Source organism: Ochotona curzoniae, unplaced genomic scaffold (genome assembly GCF_017591425.1).
Source record: "Ochotona curzoniae isolate NIBS_2020 unplaced genomic scaffold, NIBS_Ocur_1.0 contig_3520, whole genome shotgun sequence".
Lineage (NCBI taxonomy): Eukaryota > Metazoa > Chordata > Mammalia > Lagomorpha > Ochotonidae > Ochotona > Ochotona curzoniae.
In genome coordinates, this window is record NW_024465894.1 from 31,889,007 (window position 1) to 31,916,633 (window position 27,627).

General features: G+C 52.9%; 2 protein-coding genes across 2 annotated transcripts; one reads left to right on the plus strand and one right to left on the minus strand.

Moving 5' to 3' along the window:
- The first annotated feature begins 2,562 nt into the window (after positions 1-2,562).
- Positions 2,563-7,150, plus strand: LOC121157180 (cystatin-like 1). The gene is made up of 3 exons (XM_040981208.1): positions 2,563-2,805; positions 6,333-6,443; positions 6,993-7,150. Exons 1-3 carry the CDS (start codon positions 2,587-2,589, stop codon positions 7,074-7,076), a joined length of 414 nt encoding a protein of 137 aa, XP_040837142.1. The 5' UTR covers positions 2,563-2,586; the 3' UTR covers positions 7,077-7,150.
- Positions 7,151-12,878: 5,728 nt separating this feature from the next.
- On the minus strand, positions 12,879-14,469 carry LOC121157237 (cystatin-11-like). Its single transcript, XM_040981271.1, has 3 exons — positions 14,242-14,469; positions 13,005-13,109; positions 12,879-12,890 (listed from the first exon to the last, which is right to left on the minus strand). Exons 1-3 carry the CDS (start codon positions 14,467-14,469, stop codon positions 12,879-12,881), a joined length of 345 nt encoding a protein of 114 aa, XP_040837205.1.
- Positions 14,470-27,627: the final 13,158 nt, after the last annotated feature.

The window sequence follows — 27,627 nt, forward strand, 5'->3', positions numbered from 1 at the left end:
GTGACCTGCCTCACTGCCCTGATTCAATGCCCGTCAATGAAACACTGCTGGAAGGATGGCCCTGGGTGGACAGAGGGCAGGCGGTCTGCAGGGAGCCTCCCGCAGCCCAGGGCTGTCCTGCTGGCTCTCCCTCCCACCCCTGCGGTGCCCTCTTGATTGGAATCAGCACAGTGGCACTCCAGTGGCCCTGCCTGCTCCCCTGGCATCCTGGCATCTAACTCTCACAGTCATCTCAGTGGAGCAGGCGGGAGCCACCAACACTCAGAAGGTACAGCAGCTGGCCTGGCTGCCATGCTAAAAGGCGGCCTCCTTCTCTCCTTGGGAAGCCGCACCCAGCAACTCTGCCCCTCCACGCTGTCCCATGCCTCAACCACTGGCTGGGCAGGGGGCATCCCAATGCAGCTGTCTGTGCTGGATCCTTGGCCCTGCATCCCCATTGGCTGGGTGTCCTCCAGCGAGAAGAGCAGGGACACCCCCCACCCCACCCCCCAGTGGTTTCTGACCAGAAGTTTGGCGTTGTGAGCCGTGAACTTCAGCCAAGCTGATCTGGTGGCTCTTGTAGGCCCAAAGGGGCTCCTGCCAAGGCCAAGGAGGAACTTGGGCAGTTCCTCTGGCTGGGGTGCAGGAGGCAGGGGCAGTCAGAGGACAATAGCCTATACCAGCAGAGCCTGCCTGCCTGTGGTGATAAGGAAGAGAGAGAGACAGAGACAGAAAGAGAGAGAGAGAGAGAGAGAGAGAGAGAGAGAGAGAGATTTCCCATCCACTGGTTCACTCTCAAATGGCCACAAAGGCTAGGGAAGGGCCAGGGCAAACCAGGAGCCAGGAACCCCACCTGGGTCTCCCACATTTAGACCATGGTCCACTACTTCCCAGGCACATTAGCAGGCAGCTGGACAGGAAGCAGAGCAGCCAGGACTGGAGCTGGCATTCTTAGATGGGATTTTGGCCTTGCCAATAGTGGCTTAACTCGCTGTGCCACAGTGGAACCTTCATATCCCAGGATGGTACAGAAATAAAGAGTTCCCCTCCCCCTCATTCATGAACTCAGCCAAGTCCTCTATTTCCTCCTGGTTGGGGCTGTGATTGGGTATCCCGTTATCATCATTGCATACAACTACCCAAATCTGGTATTTTACTTTTGGTACGAGTCCTCAGACTCAGTTTTTTCCTCTTCATTCACGGATGTCGCCAGGCCCCAGTTTTACCATAGTACACGGGCACCTCCGTGTCCCCCACGCCCTTCAGCTTCCACAGCCGTGACCAACGTCCCGACTTCGCCTTCACTGCATCAGCACACGAGGCCTCCATTTTCTATTTGTCCATGTTCCTGGCAGAGAATCATCTTATTCTCCGTGTCCCCTGTAATGCTGCCTGACTCCCTGTAATTCTATGGATAGAATCCGGCCAGCAATTTCTCATCTCCCTCCCATGGCACCCACTGAAGATTGCTGCTTCTCTCTCGGGTCTACCCTCTGTCTGGCTTCTCCCAGACCTCCAGGACTGGTTCGGCTTGTCTGGGACCGAGCGGACTCACGTGGGACTCGTAACTGCCACCACCGCCCGTGAGGCCACTGTGCAGGTGCAGGGGGACGCCTGATGAGTCTCGACAGGCTTGGGGTGGGTGGAAGGGTGACGGTGTCCAGCACTGCGTAGGAAGACCATGTCGTCTCAGTGTCGTGTGACAGATGAACTGCAGGTAGCAGAGGGTCCAGGATTTGGTGTCCAGCAAAGGAGTTGAAGCTGAGGCAGCTGGGCTTTGACACTAGGCTTTTCTCCTTTTTATTTTCCTATTTTTCACAGATACAAATTTTATTTTATTTTAAATTATGTCTTTATTTTGAATCAACTTCAGTTGTAGAAGAGGTTACAAAACAGCACACAGCTCTCTTATCCCACTTTCCTATTCCTTAGCATACATTCACTCATCTAAACATCCTGACCAACTGGAGTGAGACCTCATCTTAACTCACTTTTTTCTTTTAATGGGGTACTCTTGCAGGCTTGGAGGTACAGGCAACAGCTTGCCTCCAGGCCCTGTAGTACTAACACCTGAACCAGGCTCCCAGCCGCTCCTTCCTCATAAACACTGGCATTACCTCACAAGGCTGCCCTGGCGTCACAGAGAGGTGTGATGAGCTGGCACAGGGCCTGCAGGTGCAGGTGGAAATCTGAGACAAATGAGACGCAGGCGAGTCAGGACAGCCTGTCTCTGCAGGCACCCAGGGGGAGCGGTGGATGCTGTGCTGGCTCGGTTGGACCCCGAGGTAGGCACGTGGACATCATCCCTCATACGCCCTGTGGCTGATTTGCTGCATCTCAGTTCAAGTTTACCTCCCTCCATGGGCTCCCCTCTTCCCATCAGCATCTCTGCCCTGTCTGCTGCACCTGACATAGCATTACAGATTGTGTCAGCATGAGGGCTGGGGGAGGAGCTTCAGAGCTCCGTAGGGATCTTAGAGGGACCAGTTTGGGCATCTCAGTGTCTGTTTCTCTGTTGCAGCAAGGCCACCACCCTGGCAAGCGAGTGACTGGTGCCACCCTTCCCAGCAGGTGCATTTTGGGTGGAAAGTTTCTGAGCCTTCAGAGATGGAGGGAGGTTGCTGGAGGATGCCCCTGATGGTGCTGATGGTCCTGACTCTGGCGGTGACCCTGGGCCACTTTCAGCACTGGGGTGGCTTCCAGGAGAAGCCAATGAGCAAGAAGAACATGAACTCCACACTTAACTTCTTCATTCAGTCATACAACAACAACAGCAACGACACCTACCTGTTTCGGGTGCAGAAACTCCTCCGGAGTCAGATGCAGGTTCGTGTGTGGGTTCTGTGGCAGCCCTCCTCACCCCTCCCTGGTCCCCCTGGCCACAACAAGGCTCTGGTGTCCCTCCCGGGATGCCAAGGGACAGTTTCTCAGGTTGGGAAGCATCTTCCCTCTGAACGGGCATGTCTTTGGGCTGTGTTTGTCTTTGCCCCCCCAAAGGCCTCCTTTGGCAAATCTCGACTTTCTTTGCCACTTCCCCTCCCCAATAGCAGCATCTCTTGTCCACGTTCAGGGTGGTGCAATCCAAGACTGGATTTCTGTGTCGCACACACCCTTGGCATCACACAGAGGGTCTTGTTTTCACTTTGGGAGGGGGTGGATGGGGAAGGGAGGAAGGTCGGCGACAGGGGCAGGCCTGAGGCACAGTGGCTAAGAGGCCATTTGGAGTGCCTGCATGTCATAGTGGAGACGCCTGGGCTCAAGCTGACTCCCAGGTCAGCTTCCTGTTCACGTGGAGGCAGCAGCAATGAATGGCTCAGGTCCTTGGCTCCCTGCCCCCCACGTGGGGCTCCTGCATGCAGCTGGGCTCCTGCGTCCCGGGTCAGGTCTGGCTGTTGTGGGCATTCGTGGGGAGTGAACCACACGTGACATATCTCTGTCTCTCTCTCTGCATTGCAAGTACAGAGTTAATTTTATAAAGGAAAAAATATAGGCTTAGAAGGGATCATCCCTCTTATGTTTACATATACATCGCCTGAAGGATGGAAGAGGAAGGAATACCTGTTTGGAAATCACTTGTGTTGATCCAACCATTTCTGTGTCAGATGGATGCCACCGCATCTTGGCTCCCTACGTCCTTTGTGTGTGTGTATGTGTGTATGTGTGTGTTGTGGGGAGCCGATGAGGGGTGGAAAGACCTCTAGTTAGAGAAAGGAGCAAAGGGGTGGCTGTGGGTGGGGAAGGGTGACAGTGTCCCCTGGCCAGATGGGGTCCCACTGGCACTGCAGGCTTTCCAGCAGGTCCCTGTGCCAGCATACACTTAAACCACAAGGTGGCAGTGTTGCTCGCATGGCTGCTTGATCTGACCAGTTTTCCAAGCTAAGTCTGGGACCCCCCAGCAGGCCCGGGTTGTGCCATCAGTCCACTATGACCTACATGAATGTGCACGGCAGGTCTGCCCCTGGAAGCTGGGTGGGCACTCCTGGATCCCAACATCAGGGATCTTCTCTGAGATCCACGGGGACAGCACAGGAGGTGCACAAGGAGTGGGGGGATCCTCCTAAGGCCTGGCAGCCTGCTCACTAACTTGTGGGACTCTTGGCCCACAAGGGTCTCCTGGTTTCAGGATGCTCACCTGGAAGATGACTGAGGGTGAGAGAGGCGCCCTCAATAGAGACTTGTGGAAGATACGACTGCAATTGTGAGAATTGCTCTTCTTCCTCAGCTGGATTAGCCATGAGCAATACCAACCCACGAGCATTCGTGAGACACGGTAGCACTGGAGTGTGGGAACGGGTGACAGGACACTGTGCATGCTGTGTGTGCGGCTGGGGTCTCAGCGTTTACCTACACACACAGTGGGTGATGGGCAGCAGGGCCGGAGCCTGGCACAGTCCTGCATGCTGCCCCGGTGTGGGTGCAACTGTTTTCTGGTCAAGAACAGGGTGCACCTGCTCCTGGGGATACTTTCAGTGGATGCCACAGTTGATGTTTCAACAGTGAAGGATGGCGAGACAGAGAGAGAGCGCTTGCTCCCAGGCACCTGCCCACTCTGTAAACGCCAATAGCAACGGGGCTGCTGCTGGTGTGGTGTGAGTATATAGCGCAGGTCTCTAGCAGGGCAGAGGGCTCTGCCAAGCCTGTCAGCCCCAGTGACTGCCTAGGGCAGGGCAGGGCAGGGCAGGGCAGGGCAGGGCAGGGGGCTCCCCCAGGCCTGTCAGCCACAGTGACTGCCTAGGGCAGGGCAGGGCAGGGCAGGGCAGGGCAGAGCAGGGGGCTCCCCCAGGCCTGTCAGCCACAGTGACTGCCTAGGGCAGGGCAGGGCAGGGCAGGGGGCTCCCCTAGGCCTGACAGCCACAGTGACTGCCTAACTGGGCCTGCATTAGCAGGAACCTGGAGTCAGGATTGAGAGCTGAGAACTGAACCCAAGAAATGCAACACAGAATGTGTTTTAACCCCTAGCACGCCTATCCCCTGCCCCGTCCTGACAATTTCAAAGGTGCCTTCCCCTTCCCCATCTTCCAACATCCCAGGCAGGACAACAGCTTCTCCTGGCCTTGGACCTTGGACCCGCGATGCTTGGGCAAGGCAGCAGGGGCTCCCAGGAGCTTCTCCTCCACACAGCAGAGCTCTCCCATGGAGGTATCAGTTCCCAGCAGGGGAACTGTGGCCATAGAATCCTAAGTCTGTTTCACTCCCCTGTTCACCAGGGCTACCCAGGCATCCTGCCCCGGCCTCAAGTCTCCCTGGCCTCATACTTAGTCACGTGGTAAAGAAGACAGACTGGCCAACGGGCATGGCACTGGTGCTACATGCCCCATGACTTGTGTGGCCATCACAGCCCCTCCCTCCAGCCTCAGTACCCTGAGGGAGACAGGGCAGGATTCTTCTGTTTTTCTGGATGAGCATACTGAGGCCCAGGGAGAGGCTGGGGCTAGCCTGTGTGACACGGTTCACAAGAGACCAAGTCAGACCTCCAGCATGATTCTCTCTGCTCTGTTGGTTTGCCAACTCCATAGCTGTGCCCTGGACACGTTGCTAAGACATTCAATAATGTGTTAACTCATCTGTGTGCGCTGAGGGGGTCAGGGGCTTGCATCTCGCCCACAGAACAGCTCCATGAGCAAGCACATTGGCCGCCTTCACTCAGGACATGGCTGAATCACCTACTCAAGGTTGTCATTGATATTCCCAGGGACACAGGTCCCAAGGCAGTTGGTTCCCAGACTCGTGCTTCCTGCAGGTTTCCCAAAGGATGGCAGGGACCCAAGCACTCAGCTGTCCTCCACTGCTTTCCCAGGTGCATCAGCAGGGGGCTGCATGGGCAGTGGTGTGGTGGGAACTGGAACCAGTGCTCATATGGGATGCCCGTGTTGCACGAGCTACAACGTGGGGCTCTAGACTCCTTGTCTTTGTTGCTAAGTGGCCTCCCTCAGGTTGGCGGGAAGGATCTGACAGGGCAGGGGCAAGGTGCCTGGTTCCATTATGAGGACCATCTGGGGCCCACCTGGGAGTGACCTGTGGTTGCTAGGCAACCCAGCTTGCTGTCACCTCCCTTGTGGCAAAAATGGAAGGAAACAGGTGAGACGCGTGCTCTGTTGAGAGTCTGTACCAGGTGTGAGAAGGGGTTGGCCAGGCCCCTTAGTGAGTGTCCTGGTGCCTCATCTGGGCTGGAGGGGAAGGGGAGCCACATTTGGTGGTGGGGAGCTCTGGGCGGCAGGACTGTGGCTCCCGGGGTTTCATCTGAAGCCCTGGAGTCTCGGGGAGAGAGGCACTGCGGGGTTGGGGTGCATGCGTAGCTACTGGACACACAGAGGCACACCTGATCATGGAGGGCTGCTGGGGTTTCTCTGCAGCTGACCACCGGAGTAGAGTACAAGGTCACGGTGAAGATCGGCCGCACCAAGTGCAAGAGGAGTTCCAGAACAAACTCTTCCTGTCCCCTGCAGAAAAAGAAGTTGAAAAAGGTGACCAGCGGCCAGATCCATGTCATAGGGGCCGGGGAACTCACACTAGAGGGGGAAGAACGGGCACCAAGGAAGGTACCGCCCAGCCATGAGTGCTGTGTTGGCTGGCCCTAGGACCTCACACCTCCCTGACGACACACAGGGAAGGAAGAAGGCTCCTTGGCCAGGGCCTCTGGTCACCTGGCTGCTTCTGCAGCTGCTCCTGGCCTGCTTTGCTTGGGATCAGCTTCTGCCTCTGGGTCCCTAGGGACTGTCCAGTTTTCCCACACTACCTCCCTAGTTCTGCCCATGTTGACACCAGCAGAAGACTGGAGGTCATGTCCGCTCACCATTGCTGTAGGTGCCAGGGGCCCAGATGAGGAGCAGGAGGGCAAGGCCATGGGCCCAGAGTCTTGCTAGGCCACATGGTTCCAGGTTCACCTGCTGAGGGGTTGTGTGTCCCCGCCCAGTGCCTGCGTGGTCCATGAGCAGCCACAGGGTTGGGGCCTGGGGGAGGACGGGCAGCCTCCGTTGCCTACGAAAACTGACTGTTTCCTTCCTCGTCCACAGAGTTTGATTTGTGAGTCTCTGATCTACACCGTGCCCTGGATTAATTATTACCAGATGTGGAACAATTCCTGCCATGACAACTGAGTGTTGGTGTGAAGACCTTTGATGAGGCCCCAGATAGCTGTGTGGGGCTCTGGCTGTCATAAAATTCTAAAGGATGTTAGTCTCACTCATTGGGGCCTTCCCCCTACCACACACACACACACGTGGCCCTGCCCTGAATTGTGCCCGGCCCTCTGGATCCAGGCACACCCTGACTTGTGACCTGAGCCAGCCTGAGACTTGTGTGCGCACACAGCATGGTGGCTCCCCCTTGCACCAGAGTGTGTACACATGAGGTCAGAGACAAGCCAGGTTGACTGATTCTCTAGAAACCCTCGTAGGGACCATGCTTTTGGAAGCTGTGACCCTGCCCCAGGCATGACACAGGAAGCAAAATCAGCAAAGAGATGAGGCCAGGGGTGGAGACGAGACCAGGGTGCCCAGGTGGGAGCTTCCAGACCCCTCCTGCGGTGTGACCACACGGAACGCACCTGAGTGATGGGGCTTCCCCACATCAGAGGCAAAATGTGCAGGGTTTCTGCTGGGGACCAGTCAGGCCTGCAGCTTGTACCCCAAGTGTCCAGACTCCTGCTCCCAGGAGGACAGCGGGCGTTAGGCCCACCCAACAGCTTAGGCACCCTGGAGTCACTCTTGCCTGCATAGTAAGCGCAAGCTCAATGCTGACATCTGTCTGCCACCCAAGTCCCCAGCTGCAGCCCAGCCCAGCCTTGCCAGGGTGGGCTGTAGGTACTCTTTGGTGTGGAATGACACTCATGGTCCCCTGGACAAGGTGCATCCCAGACAGCCAGGCTTGGACATAGACCCAGAGTACACCAAGTGTGTCCATGACCATCTGACCTGCTGCCTGGGCTCCTGCCTCCATGGTGATGCGATGGCATTGCCAAGGATGACAGGAAACATACCAGCGTGACCTCACGGCTGCCAGAGTGGCCAAGAGGGAAAGGGAGTGAAACTCCCACTGCACTTCTGACCTCACCAAGGGCTGCCTCGTGTCCCCTCCTCTGCCTTCATCACAGCCCTGGAAACGGTGCCTCCTTCATGGGCAAGGGGCCTCCCCACGTCCCCCAGTCCAGATGCGTCCCCCAGTCAGGCTGACCTTAGGGCTGGAAGCCATGCCCCCTGTGGTTTGGGGCTTCTTGAGTTCAGTATGGCCATACTGTTGTCTGCTTGTGATTCACTCATTACTGGCTGCAATTCCATTGTGTAAAATACACTCTGTTGTACGTATCCATCTGTTGCTTCTGGACTTTTAGGGCAGTGATGTCTACCTGCTTTTGTAAATTAAGTTTTGTTGGAACCCCAAAGGTGAAAAGATAAGCATGTATTCACAGAAAGCACTCAGCAATGGCCGAACCACCTTTTGTGTGTGCCCAGGATGGAAACACACTGACAAGATGCGCAGTCATTTAGCTTTTGGCTATGTTTGCTGTGAATCTTCAACCTTTTTTTATACTTTATTTTGTTTTCTGATGTTGTTTACTGATTTAAGCTCTGCTCAAGCTGCCAGGTTCTTACTTTAAAAAGATCCTCCCCAGGTGCAGGCAGCTGGCTAGGTTACCTTGTACCTAACAAGTGCTACATTGCTGGGAGACAAGCAGCGGGTAGCCAGCAGGCATTCCTGGCCTGGGCACTGCTATGTTTATGTTAACTATACCAGTATGCCAGCATGGTTGCTTATTCTGTTTTGAAAAGCTATGTTGGGAGGTAGGGAACCCTGGGTTGGGACATGCTGGGGTCGGCGCAGTAGGCATGGATGACCCGAAGGTGTGAAGAGAACTGCTCCTCTGCTGGCAGGGCCTAGAGGAGCTTCCAGCTGTGTCAAAGCCTGGTGAATGTCTCTTCTCACCACTTCAACGCAGTCTCCCCACCCCCTTTGCATGGACACTCAGCCACCCCACTAGGAATTGAGACATTGTTGTTTGCCCCAAGAGATGGCTTTTGTAACTGATGTGAGCTTGGGAGTTAATGTTACTGATAATGTCTAGGTGAGTGGGCCTTTAACTACACAGGAGTACAATTAAACCCATGCCGTTTCTGAACACTGTATTGTGTGCCTACCCATTGCCCCAGAATCTGGCCCAGACATGTGGCATGTCTTCTTGGAAAGGGCTTGATAACAATCTTACAAACTAATGGAAGTGATAGGACTATGAGCTGAACTGCTATGACAAAAAATAGTTACTGTGACTCTTAAGGTTAGCCTGTCCTTGCAACCCTTTTAGAGCGTAGAAAATGCAGCTGTTTTAGCCATTTTATAATTCTTTAACTAGAGGAATTATAGAGTGATTTGATTCTTATCATAGAGAAATGATTTTGATTGTTGTTTGACTGTTTATGGGGTTGTGGAGCCTGCAGTTGTAGGGGGATTTAGTATTTGAAACTCTTGTCGTGGATCTTTGTTTTTTTTCCCTTCTGATGTATTTTTCCCCTTAAGTGATAGATAAGTTGTAGAAACAGAACCGTAGTGGGAAAATATTGTTGCTTAGTAGGCAGTTCCATGTGCCTTGGCCTTGGAGTCCTGGCTGTCACCCAATGGCCACTACTGAAGAATGAATAATGGCTTACTTTGAAGAAGAAAGATTATAGTAACTTACAGAATTATCTTTAAGAGCACCTGGTTGACCATAAAGTAGTAATTAATTAATCGAACATCTGTGCAATTCGACTTCGTTCTGAAGTTAAAGATTGTAAAATCAAACGTTAGTACAGAGTTTTGTGATGTGTCTAGTAAATAAAAAGGACAGCTTTTCTTGAGCTGTTACAAGAGGGGACCAAGGGACAGTGTCCGTGTCTTTTCACCGATGCCACACACCCTTCTCGAGCTCTGAACTCAGCTTGAGCTGGCCTCCAGCAGGGACATGCCACCCCAGGCCCCAGGTGAGGGGGTGTAACAGATTTCCTGGGAAGGGTGACATGGGGATATATTGGGGTGAGAGCAGCTGAGGGAATGTTTGGCAGAGGAGGAAGGACTTCTGGGGTCTTCCACAGACTGGACCACTGCACTTGCACATAGACAAGGGAGCTCAGATGGAGTGGTTGAAAGGGGGAAACCCAGAGGGCCAAGGCACTTGTCCATATGGGAGACATGGGTTGAGCTAAATAACATTGCCTGGTGCATACAAAGGAGGGGCTGTGGGACAAGCTTGAATGGCATTGTCAGAGCAGGGGCTGGCCACAGTACAAACCTGAATGGGAGTGTCAGAGCAGAGGCTGGGCCACAGCACCCATCAGGAAGAGAGACACCTGGTTCTGGGGTAGATTCTATAAGACATTTGTGGGCTCACCTCTGTGGGACTATAGCACCTTTCAATTTACATGGAGAGCTGGTGGTATTAATGAGCCTAGACAGACTGGACCACAGACTCATCTGACAAGAACCCACCAGACACTTGTGGGAGCCAGGGCTGGGAGGTAGTCAAACTGGGTCAGGCTACACCACCAGCCAGTACTTGCAAAGGCTGGGACTGAGGGCACACCATGCCAAGCATGGCCATGGCACCCACAACTTGTGTGGGGATTACCTTTCATTACTCATTCTTAAAATTTCTCATTTTTAATACCCTACATCATCATCCCCTTCCTTAAATTTTATCCTTCTACTAATTTTAACCCACATATCCCCCAGTTTTCCTTCATCAACCCCTTTTATTCTATATCTTCATTTACTCTTTATTTCATTACTTTTATACTACCTCCCCCATCAATACTCTTCCTAAATATTTAATATATCTCCCTACCCTAATCTCTTCACACTCATGACCCTCATTACTACACCCATAACCATCATCTACCCGACATTCCTTCATACCATACCAACCATCCACCCACTAAATTTTCTCATTTCTCCATCTTTCCTTTAAACTATTTCTACCCCATTTTTCTTATCTCCCTACCACATAATATCATTTCCCCATTTGTCCTTCCTAATTACACCTTTTCCTCCCATAATTAATCCATATTTATTTCCAATCTCCTACTTTTAATACAAATCCTTCTACCGTACCTTTCCCCTCTCCTCTATGTACCCACAAAAAACCATTGTTGCTATCGATTCGTCCATTAGTTGCATATTTATGATTTCCCCATCCTAGACATGTAAGTTATTCCTTCATTCTTTCTTTTCAACCTCACGCATTTTTTCACTTTCCTTAGATACCTTTAATATTTGCCAAACTTCGCATTCAGTTTCATCCCCTGTATTTGCTTATTCTTGTCACACGTTTTCCTACCCACACTCCCCCATTACTTTAGTTTCACACATCCTATTTACATATTTCACCACAGGACAATAGACTCTTGAGTATCCTCTCCCAGCCACAGGGACAGTCACAGGGTGTGTGGTCTGATATTGGACTGGGTCTGCTTAGTTGACTATGCCTGTGCAGTGGCCAGCATGCACACATGCACATGGGGTATGTGGTAGCCAGCTCATCTAGGCCAGCAGGGATGGCCAGTGCCTCGTCAGACGATCAACAGCAGAAAAGGCCAGACAATGATTATTTTTTGTAAGTGACTACTTTATTATTCTATCATGAAGTTCCATAGCCTGTGGGATTTCTTTCTCCTTCCCCCACTAATTTCTCCCATTTATTACAGTGGAATAGTCCTTCATAAACAGTCACATGTCCATCACTCTGCTAGCTAAGTATAACCTTACATTGCAGATACAGACCATCTGCAAGGGGCAGGCAGTGGCCGCTGGGCGGGAGGCTGGAAGATGACCATACCACACCATTCCTCACCACTCTCCTGTCCATGTTCTCAGGTGTATTCACCCTGCCCCATACACACATTTATTCATTTGTCTACACATCCACCTATCCATGGCATTATCTGACTTATTTATTTCTCTTGTTTTCTCCCAATTTTTTCTTTTCTTTCTCTTCCTTCTCTTCTGATTACAGATCAACATTTTAAGCATATTTTTGACAACCAGGTATGGGAGAGGGCATGGGAGGACTTACATTTGCTTAACATAGAATTCAATATTCCAATTCTATCATCTCAATCTCTAATCCAAAAGTTCTTTGGATTTACTTCTCTGGAGTCTCCAAGTATTGTTTTTATAGAGCTCATGCACTGCTCCAGGGAGTAACAATGAAACCTACTTTTTCAGGATTGAAGTACTGTCCATCTAAAGTACTGTCCAGACCCTGCATGGACACACTTCTGCGCTGTGATGCCAGGGTGTTACAGCTCGGGTGACCACATTTATTAACCATGAAAGACATAAGCATAGTTGTGTTTCTAGGATTCTACCAAGGTAAGCTAATCCTTCAATCGGGATTACTCCAGGCAGGGTGGTACTGACAGACAAGTGAGTGTCCATTCTTTGGGTCATTGCAGGCAGGGCTGGTAGGACTAATGACCCAGGAAGCTCTCCTGTTGACGGTTGTGAAGATGGCCAGGGCCGGGGTCTGCCCAGCACGGTGGGGACTGAATCAAACTTGGGGGGAAAGACCCTGTGCAGATCACACATCAACAACTTGGTCCCCTCCCTGGCCCCTGCTAGCGATCAGATCATTCCTGGACTTGCTTTCTCATCTCCGTCTCCTACTCGCCAGGCACTGCTGTGTGCAAGGAGCACAGTCACTCACTGATTCATCTTCCCATCTCGCTGGGGCTCAGATGTTCAGCTGCGGCAGCTGCCAGCACTTTCTCCACCCCTCCCCGCCGCCCCGGCCCCATCCTCAGCTGATGAATTATTAGCCACAGGAAACAGTGGCCTGTGGCACTGAGCCAGCCTGACTCTGCCCTCTGCACCCCCTCAGCCTCCTCAGAATCACCCCGCACCCCGGAGCAGTGTCTCGGCCAGTCCGACGCTCAAGTCCCTCCCTGAGAAAGGAGGTGTAGCTCATGCCTTCTTCCCGAGGCAGCCCAGAAGAAATCCTGTGGAATTCTGACACGCCCACAGGAAGCACCTGCGGGAAGGGGCCTCCCTGTAGTTACCTTGTAGAGCTCGCCTTCCTGGAAGTCACAGGGCTTGGGGTCCAGCTTTAGGCAGGTGGTCCTCCACATTTCCACGTTCATGTGATATTCCAAGTGATCCGTCACCTGGGGGTGGCAGGTGGCAAGAGCATCTGCAGGGGGGATCCTTTGTGCTGTGCCCAAGAGCAAGGACCCAGGCCTGGGCAGAGCAGGCGCCTCCTCTCTCCCTTGCTGTCTGGGCCTCTGCCTCCATTTGCCATTCAGAGAGAACTCCCCAGAGATCACCACACACAGAGTCTTTCTCTGTGGGCAAAGCCACGCACAGCTTGGATAACACAAAGGAAGTCAATTGTTCAGGGCTGGGGTCAGCCAATCACTTTGCTCATATTATCATTTGTTTCATTCTAAAGGGATGAGATGGAGAGGGATATGCCAGGGTGCCACCTCATTTCCCAAATGTTTAGAATGAAGGGGTCTTGGGCAGGAGAAGTCAGGAGTGAACACTCAACTTGGGTCTCTCCGTGGGTGGCAGGGCCCCAAGTGCTGGGGCCGCCCCCAGTGCTCAGCAGCGCACACAGGAGCAGGCAGCTGGAATTCAGAGCAGAGCCAGGACTCTGACATGAGTGGCAGGTGTCTCAAGGGGCCTGCAAACCACGATGCCAAAGGCACGCCCGCAGAGCAAATGCTCAGGGTCTGCTGGGCTGCTCTGTCCCTGTGCAATGCGTCAGCCTGCCACTGGGCAGGAACGCACCTGCAGAGGACACAAGGGCAGAGACAGGAGCTCCAGGAGCACTGCATCCACAGGCAGGCAGCAGGTGCAGGATCCTGGGCCATAAAGGCCTGAGCTGCCCTGTAAGCGATGTAACAAGACCTGCCTTAGTGCACGCACACTCCCTCAAAATGCCCGCTTTGCCTCCAGTGGGACTTTGCCTCCTTTAGCAGCTCCCCTCCATGCATATTAAATCTAACTCTTGCTGGGGCAGGTGTGCTAGTTCCAATGTGTACCTTAAGCAGGTGTGAGATAGCATTCTGATCTCCTCAGATGTCTTCATTTCATATCAACCCCAAGAACTTGCACATTTATATGCATTGAGCATTATTTTGTCAAACATAGGCAGTGGTGTTCCCTGCTGGGACCTTGAACTCTGGTCATTTTTCACAGGGGATTCTCCCAGCACAGAGGTTGGGGGAAGCAGGGACCCAGGAGTCCCAGCATGGACAGGTGGGTGAGCAGGGCAGGCATGGGGCACACACTGACCTGCTTGAGGATCCTCAGGATCCGAATGATCCTAAAGTTGTATGTGTCGTTACTCTGCTTGTTGTATTCATTGGTAACGAACTGCAAGCACCCCAACACGGGCTCCTCCACTGCGGAAACTTCATAGACAGTTACAAAGCTTTTCCTCCGTGACTGTTGAGTGACAGCCAAAAGGGCCACCAAGACGGCCAGCAGGAGCTGGGGAACCTGCCAGGGTCTGGCCATCATCGCCCCTCAGCTAAGGAACAACAGGAAGAGCCCCTCTTCGTCTTCCCAGGGCTCCCGTGGGATCACACTGACTCTGCCTCCTCAGCCGGATTTAAGAGCAGCCAGCGGTGACCACCCACAGCCCTTCCCTTCTCGCCTCCTCCCTGTCGGAGCTGCGCTGGGCAGAGCAGGTGCACTTAGGGCCATCTGCCTCCCACTCTCCCTACCTGCACCCCTCCCCCACCGTGCTCACTGTTGTGGACCAGGGTGGAAGCCAAGCCAGGGGTCTTCTGTCCACTGAATCAGGTGAGAAGCAGTAGAGGAAATGACGCAGGTGATGCTGGGCCCTAGGAAGCAGAGGCTGCAGCCAGAGGTAGGATCCCAGTGAGAGGAGGACCAAGACCTTAGCAGTGGGCAAAGGAGCAGGCAGGGCTCAGAAGGCAGGGATGCCAGAGGGCATCCTTGTGGAAGCTGATGACACCCCCAAGCCCACTCAGCTGGGGCGGGGGAGGAGTTGAGCTCAGCTCCACTCAGGTGCTCTGCAGGAGGAGGAGGAGGAGGCAGACAGGGAGCTGGCAGGTGGCTCTGCATCCTCAGAAAGCAGTATGACAGCCAGCTCTGGTTTTTCGAGATCCCAAGGAGACTCTCAAGCTTGGTATCCCCCCAGGTGGGCACTGCCTGAGCAGCAAGGGCCCCCTGCACTGTTTCCAGAAGATTCAGTGCGGGGAGCCCCCAGGAAGCACAGGTGAGCAGCCAGGAAGAGGGGCCTGGGTGCCTGCTTCCTGTTTCTCTCAAGGATCAGCCGGGCTTTGCACGCATGACTTCTAGAGAGGACCTGGAACAAGCCAGCAGGTGTCTCCTTTGCTCACAGAACCTTCCTCCAGGCTGTGACACACATACACACACATGCACGCACACACACACATGTGCACAAGTATTCCTACCTGTTCCCCCGTCACCCCTCAGCACCACAGTGGCAGAGTCCCATGCATGGTGTCCAAACTCAGAGTCTGCATCTGGATACATGGCACTGCCAGCTGGGCAGGATCACCCCTCTGGATGACTGAATTTCCCTCCAAGAAGGGCCAGGGACACAATGAGTTGGCAACTGCCTTTAAGTCATCCCAGAGGACTTGGTCCAAGGTGTGTGGGGCTAAGTCTCTGTATGCTGTTCCAGAATCCCATATGGCTGCCTCTTTGAGCCTCAGCTGCTGCACTTCAGGTCCAGAGCAGGAGGCAAGCTCAGGAGGGGAGCAGGAAAACAAGAAGCAAGCTCAGGAGGATAGGAGGCAAGCCCTGAGCCATCAGGAGCAATGGCCAGAGAGTTCTCTGGTGAGGCAGGGAAGGGATAAAAGGGAAGATGCAGTCTTTGAAACGGTACAACTTGGACGGCTGGCATTGCAGCAGAGAGAATGAAGCCTCTGGCATCTCGTATGGGTGCTAGCTCCCAACATGGCCGCTCCACTTCTGATCCAGTTCTCTGCTATTGCACCTGGCAAAGTATTGGATGGCTCAAGTAGCGCCCATGTGGGAGACCAGAGAAACCTCCCTGTTTCAGGATGGCACGACCCTGGCCACTACAGTCATTTGGGGAACGGAAGATCTCTCTGTGTCTCTTCTTTTTGTAACTCTGTCTTTTAAACAAATAAATCTTAGAAGAAGAAAAATGGTGAAACTTAGATCTAACCAAAGGCAACAATTCATTAATTCAAATTCTTCACCTAGGATTTGGTAAAATACACAGCAGGTGTTCTGGCTTAGTGGTTAAAGCCAGTATCCATATGAGCATCGACGTAAGTGCTGATCGCCCCAGTTCTGATCCAGCTCCCTAAGGGCAGCCTGGAAAGGCACCCAAACAGGGCTTACATGCTTGCTCCCTTGGGACCCATGTGAGGGACCCAGACCAAGTTCTTGGCTTCTGGCTTCAGCCCTGCCCAGTCCTGGTCACTTAGGGAGTGAGCCAGTGAATGAAAGATCTGCATTGCTCTATTTCTATCTGTGTGTAACTCTTAAAATAAACAAACAAGACATTTTTAAAAAGCCAAATTTACATTAAACAATCTTAAAATCAAAAGCAATAAAAATGAATAAGAAATCCAAACCTTTATCTTTAACTAAGCATTCATCTGGTTTTTCAGATAAGAAACAAGGAAAACCAGAAGATATTGTCATGAGCTTTCTAAGTGATGGAGGAAATTGAGCATCAGGCTGGAATTTCTTTTTTTAAGATGTGCTTATTTTTATTGGAAAGTCAGATTTACAGAGAGAAGGAGAGACAGAAAGATGTTTCATCTACTGGTTCACTCCCCAAATGGCCAACAGGCTGGAGCTGAGCTGATCTGAAGCCAGGAGCCTCGTCAAGGTCTCCCACGTGAGTACAGGGTCTGAAGGCTTTGGGCTGGCCTCCACTGCTTTCCTGGCCACAGCAGGGAGTTGGATGGGAAGTGGAGCCGCCGGGATTAGAACCGGTGCCCACGTAGGATCCTGGTGCATGCAAGGTGAGGATTTAGCCACTGAGATTCTACGCCAGGCCCCAGACTGGAATTTCTTAACCAATCAAAATATATTTCAAAATTATGTACAAAACTGCAGAGGGAGTTGAAGAATGGCCAGTTAATGCTCCATCTGTGATGCCAGTATCCTGTGTCAGAGTGCCAACTACTCTGCTTCTGATCCAGCCACCTGTTCCTTGGACTTCTGTCACCTGTGTGGGAGACCTGGATGGAATTTCTAGCTCCTGTTTGGCTCGATTCATCCCTGGTACATGTGACCCTTTGATGGAGTGAACCAGTAGATGGAAAACCTCTTTCTATTTCTCTGTGGGTCTGGTTTGACCACTCACTGCTCCACTCCGAGCAAAGTTCCTGCTAACATGCCTCCTGCTAATGTTAGTGGCTGATGGCTCGAATCCTTGGGCCCCTAAAGCCCCCATGGCAGGTTGGGATGGAATTGCTATTTTTCTACTCCTGGCTTTGACCTGGCCCAAGCTTCATCCAGTCTTCCATGTGGGTAGCAGGGATCCAAGCACTTGGGCTATCTCAATGCTTTCCCAGGCCATTAGCAGGGAACTAGGTCAGAGCATCTGGGCAAAACACCATGGCTCAAAGGCTAAATTCTCACCTTGCAAGCACTGGGATCCCTTATGGGCTCTGGTTCATGTCCCAGCTGCTCCACTTCCCATACAAATTCCTGCTTGTGGCTTGAGAAAGTAATAGGGGATGTCCCAAAGCCTTGGGACCCAGCACCTACACCTGGAAGAAGTTCCTGGTTCATAGTTTCTGGTTGGCTCAGTTCTGGTCATTGTGGCTACTTGGGCAGTGAACCAATGGATGGAAAATCATTCTCTCTGTTTCTCCTTTGCCTCTCAAATATTCTTTAAGATCTATTAAAAGGAAAAAAAAGTGGAGCATCTGCCACTCAAACTGGTGTTCATATGGAATGTTGGTGCCACAAGTGGCAGCTGGATCCAGTTTGTGCCACAACATTAGGCACATCTTTTTAAGCCTACACTTGTTTGCAATGAAAAATGTCCTTCTATGCTATTGAAATAACAGCTGAAGAGTCAGCATGCTGGACTGTTTTTTGTTCTTTATTATACCCAATGAGGATGTCTGAAACCTCTTCAATTCTCTCAACCCAGGAATTACTTTTCAGATTAATGTGTTCTGTCCCAAATACTCTCTCAGGACCTATTCATTGTATTTAATATTTTCCTCTGACCTGTCCATAGAACGAAGAGACTCCCCTCATGTTGTGTCTTGGAGGTGTCGCACTTGCCTTTGTTGGGGTCTGTGTGGTCAGCGGTCAGTTTTCACGCATGTCAGTTGTCTGGGGTTTGACAGAGGGGACAGGCACACAGGTGACCAGGACGTGGAGCTTACTTGGAGAGCCATCACCTTTATTACGACCCACGTGGCCACGGAGGAGACATTGCTTGTTTCCCTTGGCCCTGGGGGTTTTGTTGCACCTGCTCTTTGCACACACATCAGCATGGTTGTTCCTCTCACAGTCATCCCAGGCGCTCTGAGGCCCCAAAGGACACACTTCAAGTGAGGCCTCTCCAGCAGGGCAGGTGTGGTTCTGATCGCTGTGGTCTGCATGGCAGTCCAGCAGGCTGAGGGTTGGGGAGGAGCTGTGGGAAGGATTGTGTCTACACGCTCCATGGAGGATGCAGTGGGTTACAGCGCACAGCTTTTTACCCAGGAGTTCTGCTTTTGTGTATCTGAAGGAGTTCCTTACTTGCGGTTGGAAGTAAGTGAGAAATGAAATTCTCATCTACTTAATGAGAATATGTAAAGCAAGATGATTGAATTTCCCTCCCTGGTTGACAGCTGCTGTGGTTGGTGTGAAGGAAGTCCCTTCAGATAAGGCTGCAGGTGTCAGCTTGGAGGGCTCCTGAAGCCACAGATCCAGCTTCCAGAACATTCTTAATGTGCCATCTAGCTTTAGGGGCAAATTTCTTCCTTGTTCTTCCCTGCCTGGGCAAGGGGGAGCGCGCAGCCCCAGGAGGGCATGTGGAAGCAGCATGGCGGAGTGAGATGCTGAGCTGGGCGGGCGGGGGAGGGGGGAGGGCCGGCGAGGTGTGTGTGTGTGTTGGGGGGGATGGCAGGGCTGCCCTGCCTGCAGCAGGGTGCGGGCAGTGACATGCTGAGCCTGTGCTGGGCGGGGGCGGGTGGTTTCCTGGATGGCTGTCCTTGCTGCAGGGTCCAGCTAGGCTGCTAGCATGGGCAGGGCAGGAAGATAGCGACAAGATCCTCTACCTGCAATTCCAGTCCCCTCCTACAGGTGCCTGTAAGACCCAGCCCTGGTGGGTGAGGGGTGGCTTGAAGGCTGAGAAGGCTGACAAAGGCAGACCAGGAGAAGGTAGCTTCCTCCTCAGTCAGCAGTCCAGCAGAGACCCACCAAAGTCGAAGGAGGTCTATGACACTCCGGCAGGCACATTTTTTTGTCGCGCAAACCCGACCTCCACAGCCCCCTGATAAAACCACACCCCACATCCCATGGGTGTGACTTCCCTGACCCCCATCTGTACCACAGCACTGAACCTCGCCAGGGAGCATCCCCAATAAAGCTTGTTTAAAGCTGAATTCTGTTCTAGGTGAATTTCTAGTTCTGAACATGACCTCCAACCATACAGTGTCCCAGCTCTTCAGTGACCGAGCCTGTTAGTGGCATTCTTTGCTGTGTTGGGTACAAGGGAATGAGTTTTAAGTCTGGTAGCCCAGCTGATCGGTGTGGCAGCTCTGTAGGAACCTCTGAGCCCCAGGCCATGCTGGAGCAGGAAAGAGGCCTCAGGTCAGTTGAGAAGACATATACCCCTGTCTCAGCTGATTTGCCCCTCTGATTCACCCCTTAGCCCCCTTGGCAACCTGGGAAGGCAGCATGCCTGCTTAAACCAGCAGTGTGCCTGGGTCTGGAGCAGAGAGGGTTGCACAGTGAGGGGGACGGAGTCTCCTTGCTTCCACTGTGGATCTACTTGGACACTTGAGTTTTTGTGTTAGTGTTATGGGCTGGGGTGAGCCAGCACAGGCAGCAGAGGGAGCTTGGGCAGAAGACATAGGAATCCTGAACCCAGAAGCACCCCAACTCTCGGCACCTGCTCAGTGTCACAGCTGGAGCAGCTGCATCAGGAAGGGCTGAGGGAGGAAAGGCCACGGGGGCGGGGCATGCTTGACCCACCAGTGCCTGGGCAGGTGTGTACCCAGGATACCTACCTGCCCAACCCCAGACCTGGCCAGGTTTGAAAGGGCAAAAACTGATTCCCTAGAAGAACCTGATTCGTAAACACGTGCTCAAGAGAGCCACCCAGGCAGAAAGGGGGAGGAAGGTGGAGGAGGATAAAAGGCCAGGTGCCCAGCTGCTCAGCCAGGGGAGAAGGAACATCCACAGAGGAAGGAACTGCCCCACCCCACCTCCGGCCGTCGGGCGGCTCCTTCCCGCCACGGCCCCCACCCCATGTGTGGGCAGAGCCTTCCTGCCGCTGCCATTACCACAGCGGCACAGGCCGCCTCTGACCCCCTAGTTTGCCTTGCAACCAGACTTCAGTCCCTCCCACTGCCACTCCAAGAGGCTTGCGTTTACCTCTTTCTCTATTCCTGCATCCTTGTCCACTGTGGTGTGGGCAGCAGGTGCACAGGTCAGTCCAGGCACGGAGTCTTCGCTCCCCTGTCTCCTGAGTCCCGCTCTACCTCCTGCCCACGCACAAATGAACAAACTCACAGGCCTGAGGAAGCTGCCATGTGTGCTTTACCTGGCTGTGGAGTCCGTGCTTTTTCCGGAGTTTGTCCTAAGTGTCAAAGTGTCCATGCACTGGCCATTGTGGATGGAAGATTCTCTCCCTGTCTCTCTATAACTCCAACTTACAAATAAGTTCTTTTCTTATCTCTCTTGCTTGCTCCCTCTTTTTCTATAGCTGCAACTTACAAATAAACAAATCTTTAAAGAAAAATCCAAATATTTCCAAAATGGTACAATTACTTGAGCGTGTCACGTGACGATACTACTTAGTCTCATTTTCATGGTGTGCCTATATATGCTTTAGTCAATCCCTGAGAAATGACTGTAAGTTTTCTCTAGCTTTGACTCTCTGAACAATGTTAGAATGAACAGTCTTTATTTCTATTGATTAATGTTTCCTCAGAGGTAGTTTGTGGAAATTGTCACTGCTGAGGATTTTCTTAAAGAGATTTATTTCATTTATTTGACTTGCAGAACTAAAAGAGAGAGAGAGAGAGAGAGAGAGATCTTCCATATTTCCACTTGCTGGTTCTTTCTGCAGCTGCATGTCATAGTTTAGACTGAAGCCAGCAGCCTGGCACTCTATCTGGTCTTGTCTGTGGATGCAGCTGCCTCAGCACGTGGACCATCGCCAGCTTTTGTCCCAGGTGCCTTAGCAGGGAGTTGCATCAGAAGCTAGGACCTGAACAGACCCTCCGGTAAGGATGCCAGGTCACAGGGAGAGGCTTAACCCACAGGGCTACAATGCTGTCCCCGGGTGAAAGGATTTCTGTGTGCATCTAGGTGATGACGTCAGAGTTCCTCTGCTTTCTGTTTTCTGTCTATTCCGGCAGGTGCAGAAGTTGAGCAGTTAGTCAACCCACTGTTAGAGTTGCCCAAGGTCCATGCATGCTGTCTCTTCCTAGCCTGCTGTGGTGTCCCCTTCCTGGGGCCCCGAGGAGGCCTGCACTGTTTCTCAGTGCCCTTTGAGGCTTCCTTGTGCCTGTCCCACTTTCTTCCTCTGTCTGCCTCTACGCCTGTGCGTGATCTCATGCAACTTCAACTGGGCTTCCCTCACCCTTCCTTCTCCCGCTGATGCCATGGTGGAGAGGCTGTCCTGGCATGTCCTGGGTTCCCCTCACCTGGCTTCTCCCACTGATGCCATAGGGGTATCCCAGAATATCATGGGTTTCCCTCACCTTGCTTCTCTCACTGTGTGATTTGTGGATGGAGACAGATGTGTGCAGACCCAGCTGTGAGCCTGACACTCTGCTCATGGTTGCAGGACTGGGGGCTGGATCTCGGTGTCCCTCCCAGGTCTCCTGGGACCATGTTTACTTCTCTGTCTCCGGCCACATGCCTGAGCCCCTCTCTGAGGTGTGCAAAGAACCCTACACTTGTTCATGTGTTACCTTCTCTGGGAGGGATCCGGCTGAGCCTGCCGTGCTGCTCAGTCTCCCCCAGGGCTGCAGGAAAGCCAGGGCACAAGCTTTGGGTTCCCTGCCTGCCTGCATTCATGCATTCATTCTGTGTTCTAGATGCTTTGGTGCACCTTCATTGTGAGTTGCAAGCTGTGAAAATTCACACTCACTGTGGGGAAGCAAAAGTGCCGAGTCATCTAAGTTTCTTCCTGCGTGTTCAGCCGCACTCACTCCCACTGGAGAGATGTGATGACACCTGCGAGTCCTGGCGACAACTTCATTGCGGTGTGTTCTGTGGGGCTTAAGTGCAGGAACTTCCCCAGTGTATGGGGACAGCCCTCACCAGATTCTGCTGCCTTCCCAGGCCATTGGCAGGGAGCTGGATCTGAAGCAGAGCCTATGGGATGCCAGAGCCACAGCAGTGGCTTAGCCTGACCTCTAGACTTCAGATTCTAATCAGTCTGAACAATGGATGATCTCCATGTGGTCTTATGTCACAAGGGCCCACATTCTAACTGCAAATGGTGTTTTCAGTGGTGTGGCACACAGCTTTTCTCCAAGCCTGAAGGTCAAGCGTAAGAAGTGCCCCTAAAGCACAGTTAATGGAGAAGCAGGGGGATGAGACCCTTCCCCCACCCCTGTCCATCTTCAGCACTGGGTGGGCTGCGGGAGGCTGCACATGCTTCAGCCAAAGCAGGGAGCCTGGCATCCTGCAGACTCTCTAGGGATTCAATGTGAGAAAGTGACTTCAGGGGTTTATCAAGGTCATCTCCATGCAGGCACTTTGGTCCAGAAGGGCTAGGCCTACAGAGCTGTGTGCAGGGAAACATGCAGACCCTGTGGGTGACATGCCTGTTAGTCTTGGTACCCCAGGTCCCCAGTCAGGAGGTCCAACGGGGACCCTGACTCCTGTGGCCTGTGTGCATGCTGTCCCTAGGGACCCAGCTCCAGGGCAAAGGCCCCAACAAGCAGGCCCTGTGGGAAGTTAGAGAGGTGGCCTCTGCAGGGCCTCCTGGGGGTGCTCCCAGGAGATTCGGGGTACGGGCCTTGGTGCTTGCTGCGGAGTGTGCTCCCTGGCCCTGGGTACATGCCCTGGGGAGCTGTGGCCCAGGTCCTGGCCCTCCAGCTTGCCCGGCACATCAGAAGGGAGGCAGATGGTGAGTCAGCAGCACGGAGGGTGCCTTTGCTAAGGCAGGTTCTAGGGTCCTCAGCATCTCTGGGAGGTGAGGAGGGTGTGGCTTGAGAAGTGCCTCCAGGGCTGCATCCCTGGGAGCCTTTCCAATGCAGGGTGGCAGGGATGGCATGTGACCTCCCCAGCAGATAAGATGGTCCTTCATGGCTGGGGGAAGCCAGAGCAGCCTGGCTCAGGGTGGGGGCAGGTAGCCCCCTGTTCGGCCCCAGAGTGGGTTTTCCCCGAGCCCGGCAGCCCAGAGAGTCTGTTCCCAGGCTGCTGACCTTCAGTTCCATCTGTGCCTGGCCTGGTGCCTTGGAGGGGCCCTCAGCTCTGCCCCCGACTCCTGGGGCCTGGCCTCTCTGCACGCTCAGTCTGTCTGGTTTGTCACGGCTCTGAGCCACCTCTGGGCCTTCTTCTCCTCTGGGAAACCCAACAGGATGGGTTCCCCATACCAGAAGCCAAGAAGCTCACTCCAGTTTTCCATGTGGGTGTCAGTGTCCCAAGGACTTTGTTGGTCATTCTGGATCAAGTAAATCCTTCCTGGAATGAACTCAAGGAAGTGCACTGTGGCTCAGTGTCCAAATCCTTGCCTTGCAAGCGCCGGGACCCCAAATGGGTACCAGTTCATGTCCCAGCTGCTCTACTTCCCATCTAGCTCCCTGCTTGTGACCTGGGAATGCAGTAGAGGCCAGCCCAAAATCTTGGACCCTCTATCTCTGTGGGAGGCCCAGAAGAGGCTCCAGACTCCTGACATCAAATCAGCTCAGCTCCATCCCGTTTCGGCCACTTGGTGAGTAAACCAGCAGATGGAAGCTCTTTCTCTCTGTCTCTCCTCTCCACATATCTGTTTTTCCAAAATAATGTCTACATCTTTTTTTTTTTTTAAAGTAAACTTGAGCATGTAAACCTTCACTTTCCACTTTGTTCTAAAAGTTTATTAACTTTTTCACTTTACAGACCCATCTTCACTCTGGCATTAGACACTTCCAGCTTCCAATTTCTGAGTGTGGAAGGGAATGTGATGTGATTTTTTTTCAGTGTTAGGTATGGGCCAGCTTGATGGAAATTTTTAATGAAAATACAAGAAAGGCATGTTGAAAAGATCATCAGCGAAACTTCTAAATAAATATCTCTTAAATGACAAAAGTTTATTAAAACTTCTTTAGAATTCCTGACTTGCTGCTGACAAGTCTTCTTTGCTTAAATGCATTTCTCCCAGCTTGTCCTCTGAATCTTTTAGAATTAATGAGATTTACTTAGTTGAAAAGAAAAAGGGAATCAGTTCTGCCCAGCCTGCATGGTGAGAAAGGAGAGGAGCTGGCAGAGGAGGCACGCTGTGCACCTGGCCGTCCTCTCCCTGCCCTGTCGGTGACCCAGGGCTGGTCCACACACGTGGTATAGGTTAACAGCCAGACAGAGTGTTTCTGTGCAAACCTTGATGGGAGTGAGGTTTATAAATCCATCTAGGAAAGGGTGTGGAGGTGCACAGTGCTGGCTGTATTCTCACATTTGTGCAGAGCTAAAGTCATTCATGGGCTGAAGTATGATTTTTTTCATTCTTGAAATATTGAAAACTTTTGAGTGATTCAGATGCAGGATACTCGGCGGATGGAGGATGAAGGCTTTGGTGAAATAAGCACAGGTGGTAGAACCTTTGGCGCCGGGAAGCCAGACGCAGTCTCAGAAACCGAAGCAGAATAAGATGGTCTTTATTTGAAATGACAAATGGTTGATGCAGCAATAAGCTGAATATTCCTCTTTTTCTGACTGGGACAGGTGGGTGATGGCAGCCGTCATGCGCAGTTCTCATCAGTGGTGTGTTTCAAGACCCTGCTTAACACTGTCCTCGGGCTATGTCACACTAATGTCTCTTAGCCCTGGCCCAGCCACCCTTTATTCTCTCTGGGGTCTGTTTCTGGCTCTAGCCACACCTTTGCTCTCCACCAATCCTCTCAATGGGCTGCCTTGTCCCCGTGTTGTCCCTCCCCACCCCCTCCTGTGTCTCCAGTGTGTTAGCAGCTGCATTTGTTGTCCGCAGAAAGCTTTTGTGGGCACTGCAGAGCTGGAAACACAGGACCTGGGGGCTGGGCTTTGCCGTCTCCTTGCTTAGGAAACTTATCCTGGAGTTCTCAGGCCCCTCACCTGGAACAGGAACAGGAACAAGGACAGAGTGACCAGCCGAGGGGCAGGTGCAACAGTGACATGATGACGCGAAGGTTCATGCTTAGGACTGTGTATGGGCTGTCATTAATCACAACCATTAATGGCTGGGGTATTACACAGACGGGGAGAGTGTCCATCGCTACATCACTCAATCCGGGCCTGTCACCAGAGCCGAGAGTCAGGTTGGACGGGCAGCTCTGGGGCTGTCAGCAGCAGTTCCTGGCTCAGGAGTGAGGGAGAAAGTAGCAGCTTGCAGATGCAGGAGCCACAGATGTGGAGACAGGGGGCGTGGTAGACTTGGACCCTAGAGCCAGGGCAGCCAGACAGTCCCGGGACCTCTGAGCTGTTGGCTGTACCGTGTGGAGCTTTGTGGCCTGGGCACAGTGATGGCTCCCAGCTCAGCAGCTCAAGCAGGATCTCATGCCCACTGGGCGGAAGGGCTCGCCACTCCAGGGTGTGGCCTAGACCCTTTCCCAGGGATGTAGCAAAATGCCAGGCACACACTTCAGCCTGCCTCTGCTGCCTGAAGTCCCAGGCTGCCACTCTTCACATGGAGGGGTAACTGCAGAGCCTTGTCACCAACCCTAATTCACTGGTTCTGCTTGCTGGATTACAATGCCAGCCCTGTCTCCCTTGGTCTCTGGCCTGGACACAGGGTCCCCCATGGAAGACCAAAAGGCCCTGCATCATTTGGCAGCTACAAGGATACTGCCCAGGAGAGACTGAACCTGGAGTTGCAGGTGGCAGAGGCTATGGCTCAGGGGCATACTGTGAAGGACTTGAGCCTGAGTTCCAGGGGTCCCAGACCCCGCTACCCTCGCAGCGAGCATTCTCATTGACCATCATTCTGAGATCCTGGGCCCTGTGAGATTTCCTGTGCAACAGCCTGCCAGAGCTTTCCTCCATCCTGCAGTTCTAGCAGATGACTCTGAGCCACACAACTGTGGGAGATGATGCAGGTGATGAAGGGCCTCCTCGCTGCCCATCAGTCAGGCTGCCATGGTTCTCTTAGCTGGGATCCTGGTGGGAAAGTCACCCCCAAAATGATATTCTTGTAGGGGAGATGCCCTGCCCAGGGATCAGGGTATGGCCTGGCAGAGCTAGGGATGACCCTGGGCCAAGAGAGTTTGAATCAGGCATACCTAGCATGCTGAGGGGTGAAGCTGGCATGGACACAGTGTCCTGGCAGAGTAAAGCAGAGCCCTGCATATGTCTACTTTTGTTGACCCAGGACACATTAGCCTGGGGGCCAAGGGTGAAGACTGGACTCAGCGGAGCTGCTAAGGCTCTGAGCAGGACACCTAGACAAGACTCCTGCTACCCGCAGGTCAAGGTTTCATTCACGGGGGTCGAGTGACTGAAGGAGAGAGCAGGCTAAGCCACAAGGAGCCCTCCTGCCTGTGAGCAGTGAGAGTGGGAAAAAGCAATGAGCCACGGCCCTTGTCTGGGACCTCTAGGGTGGTGGAGCTGCCTGTGGAGGCTCAGAAAACCGTAGATGCCGTGGGAGTGTGGATGGGAAAGCAGGGGCCAGAGCCAGATGCACACATTTGTCCTTGCTTCAGTCACCCTGGAAACCACTGAAGCCACAAAGGGGACACGGGCACTGCCCAGAGAAACATCTGCAGCACCAGAGGGCACCAAGGGCTGGTGCCATTGAGGGGCCTTTACAGCTGAACGTTGCCATGCAACACACAGGACTTTCCAGGCTGGACAGGGTATGGAGACAGCTAGTCAGTTCAGGGCAGGACTGTCTCCTGAGCAAGAACTACCCTTGGTAGAACAGAAGTTGTGGTGTAAGAGGATCCAAGACAAAGGGCATTAGCAAGGCCGAACCTTCTAGAAGGCTGGCATGCTCCACACAGGCAGAAGGACCAGGGAGGGACCCAGACTGAGGATCTTGTTTGGGGCTGGAAATCAAATTTTCCACAGTTCCTGCCAGGCCCTGCCCAGAGCTGCCAGGTTCCTAGGCTGGGCTGGGAGGCCTATGCTGGACATGTGAACCCTACCAGAACTTCATGGAGAGTGGGTTAAGGCTGCTTTGGGCTGAGGCCCAGGAAGAGAGATACAGATGTTTGAGGTACAGCAGGCAGCCTGGTAGCCCCTGGAACACAGGCTGTGGAACACACAGGGGTGTCGGTGTGTCAGTGATGGACAGGTATAGCCTGTGTGTGTGCAAAGTGCCACTGCAACGTGACCACTCATGCC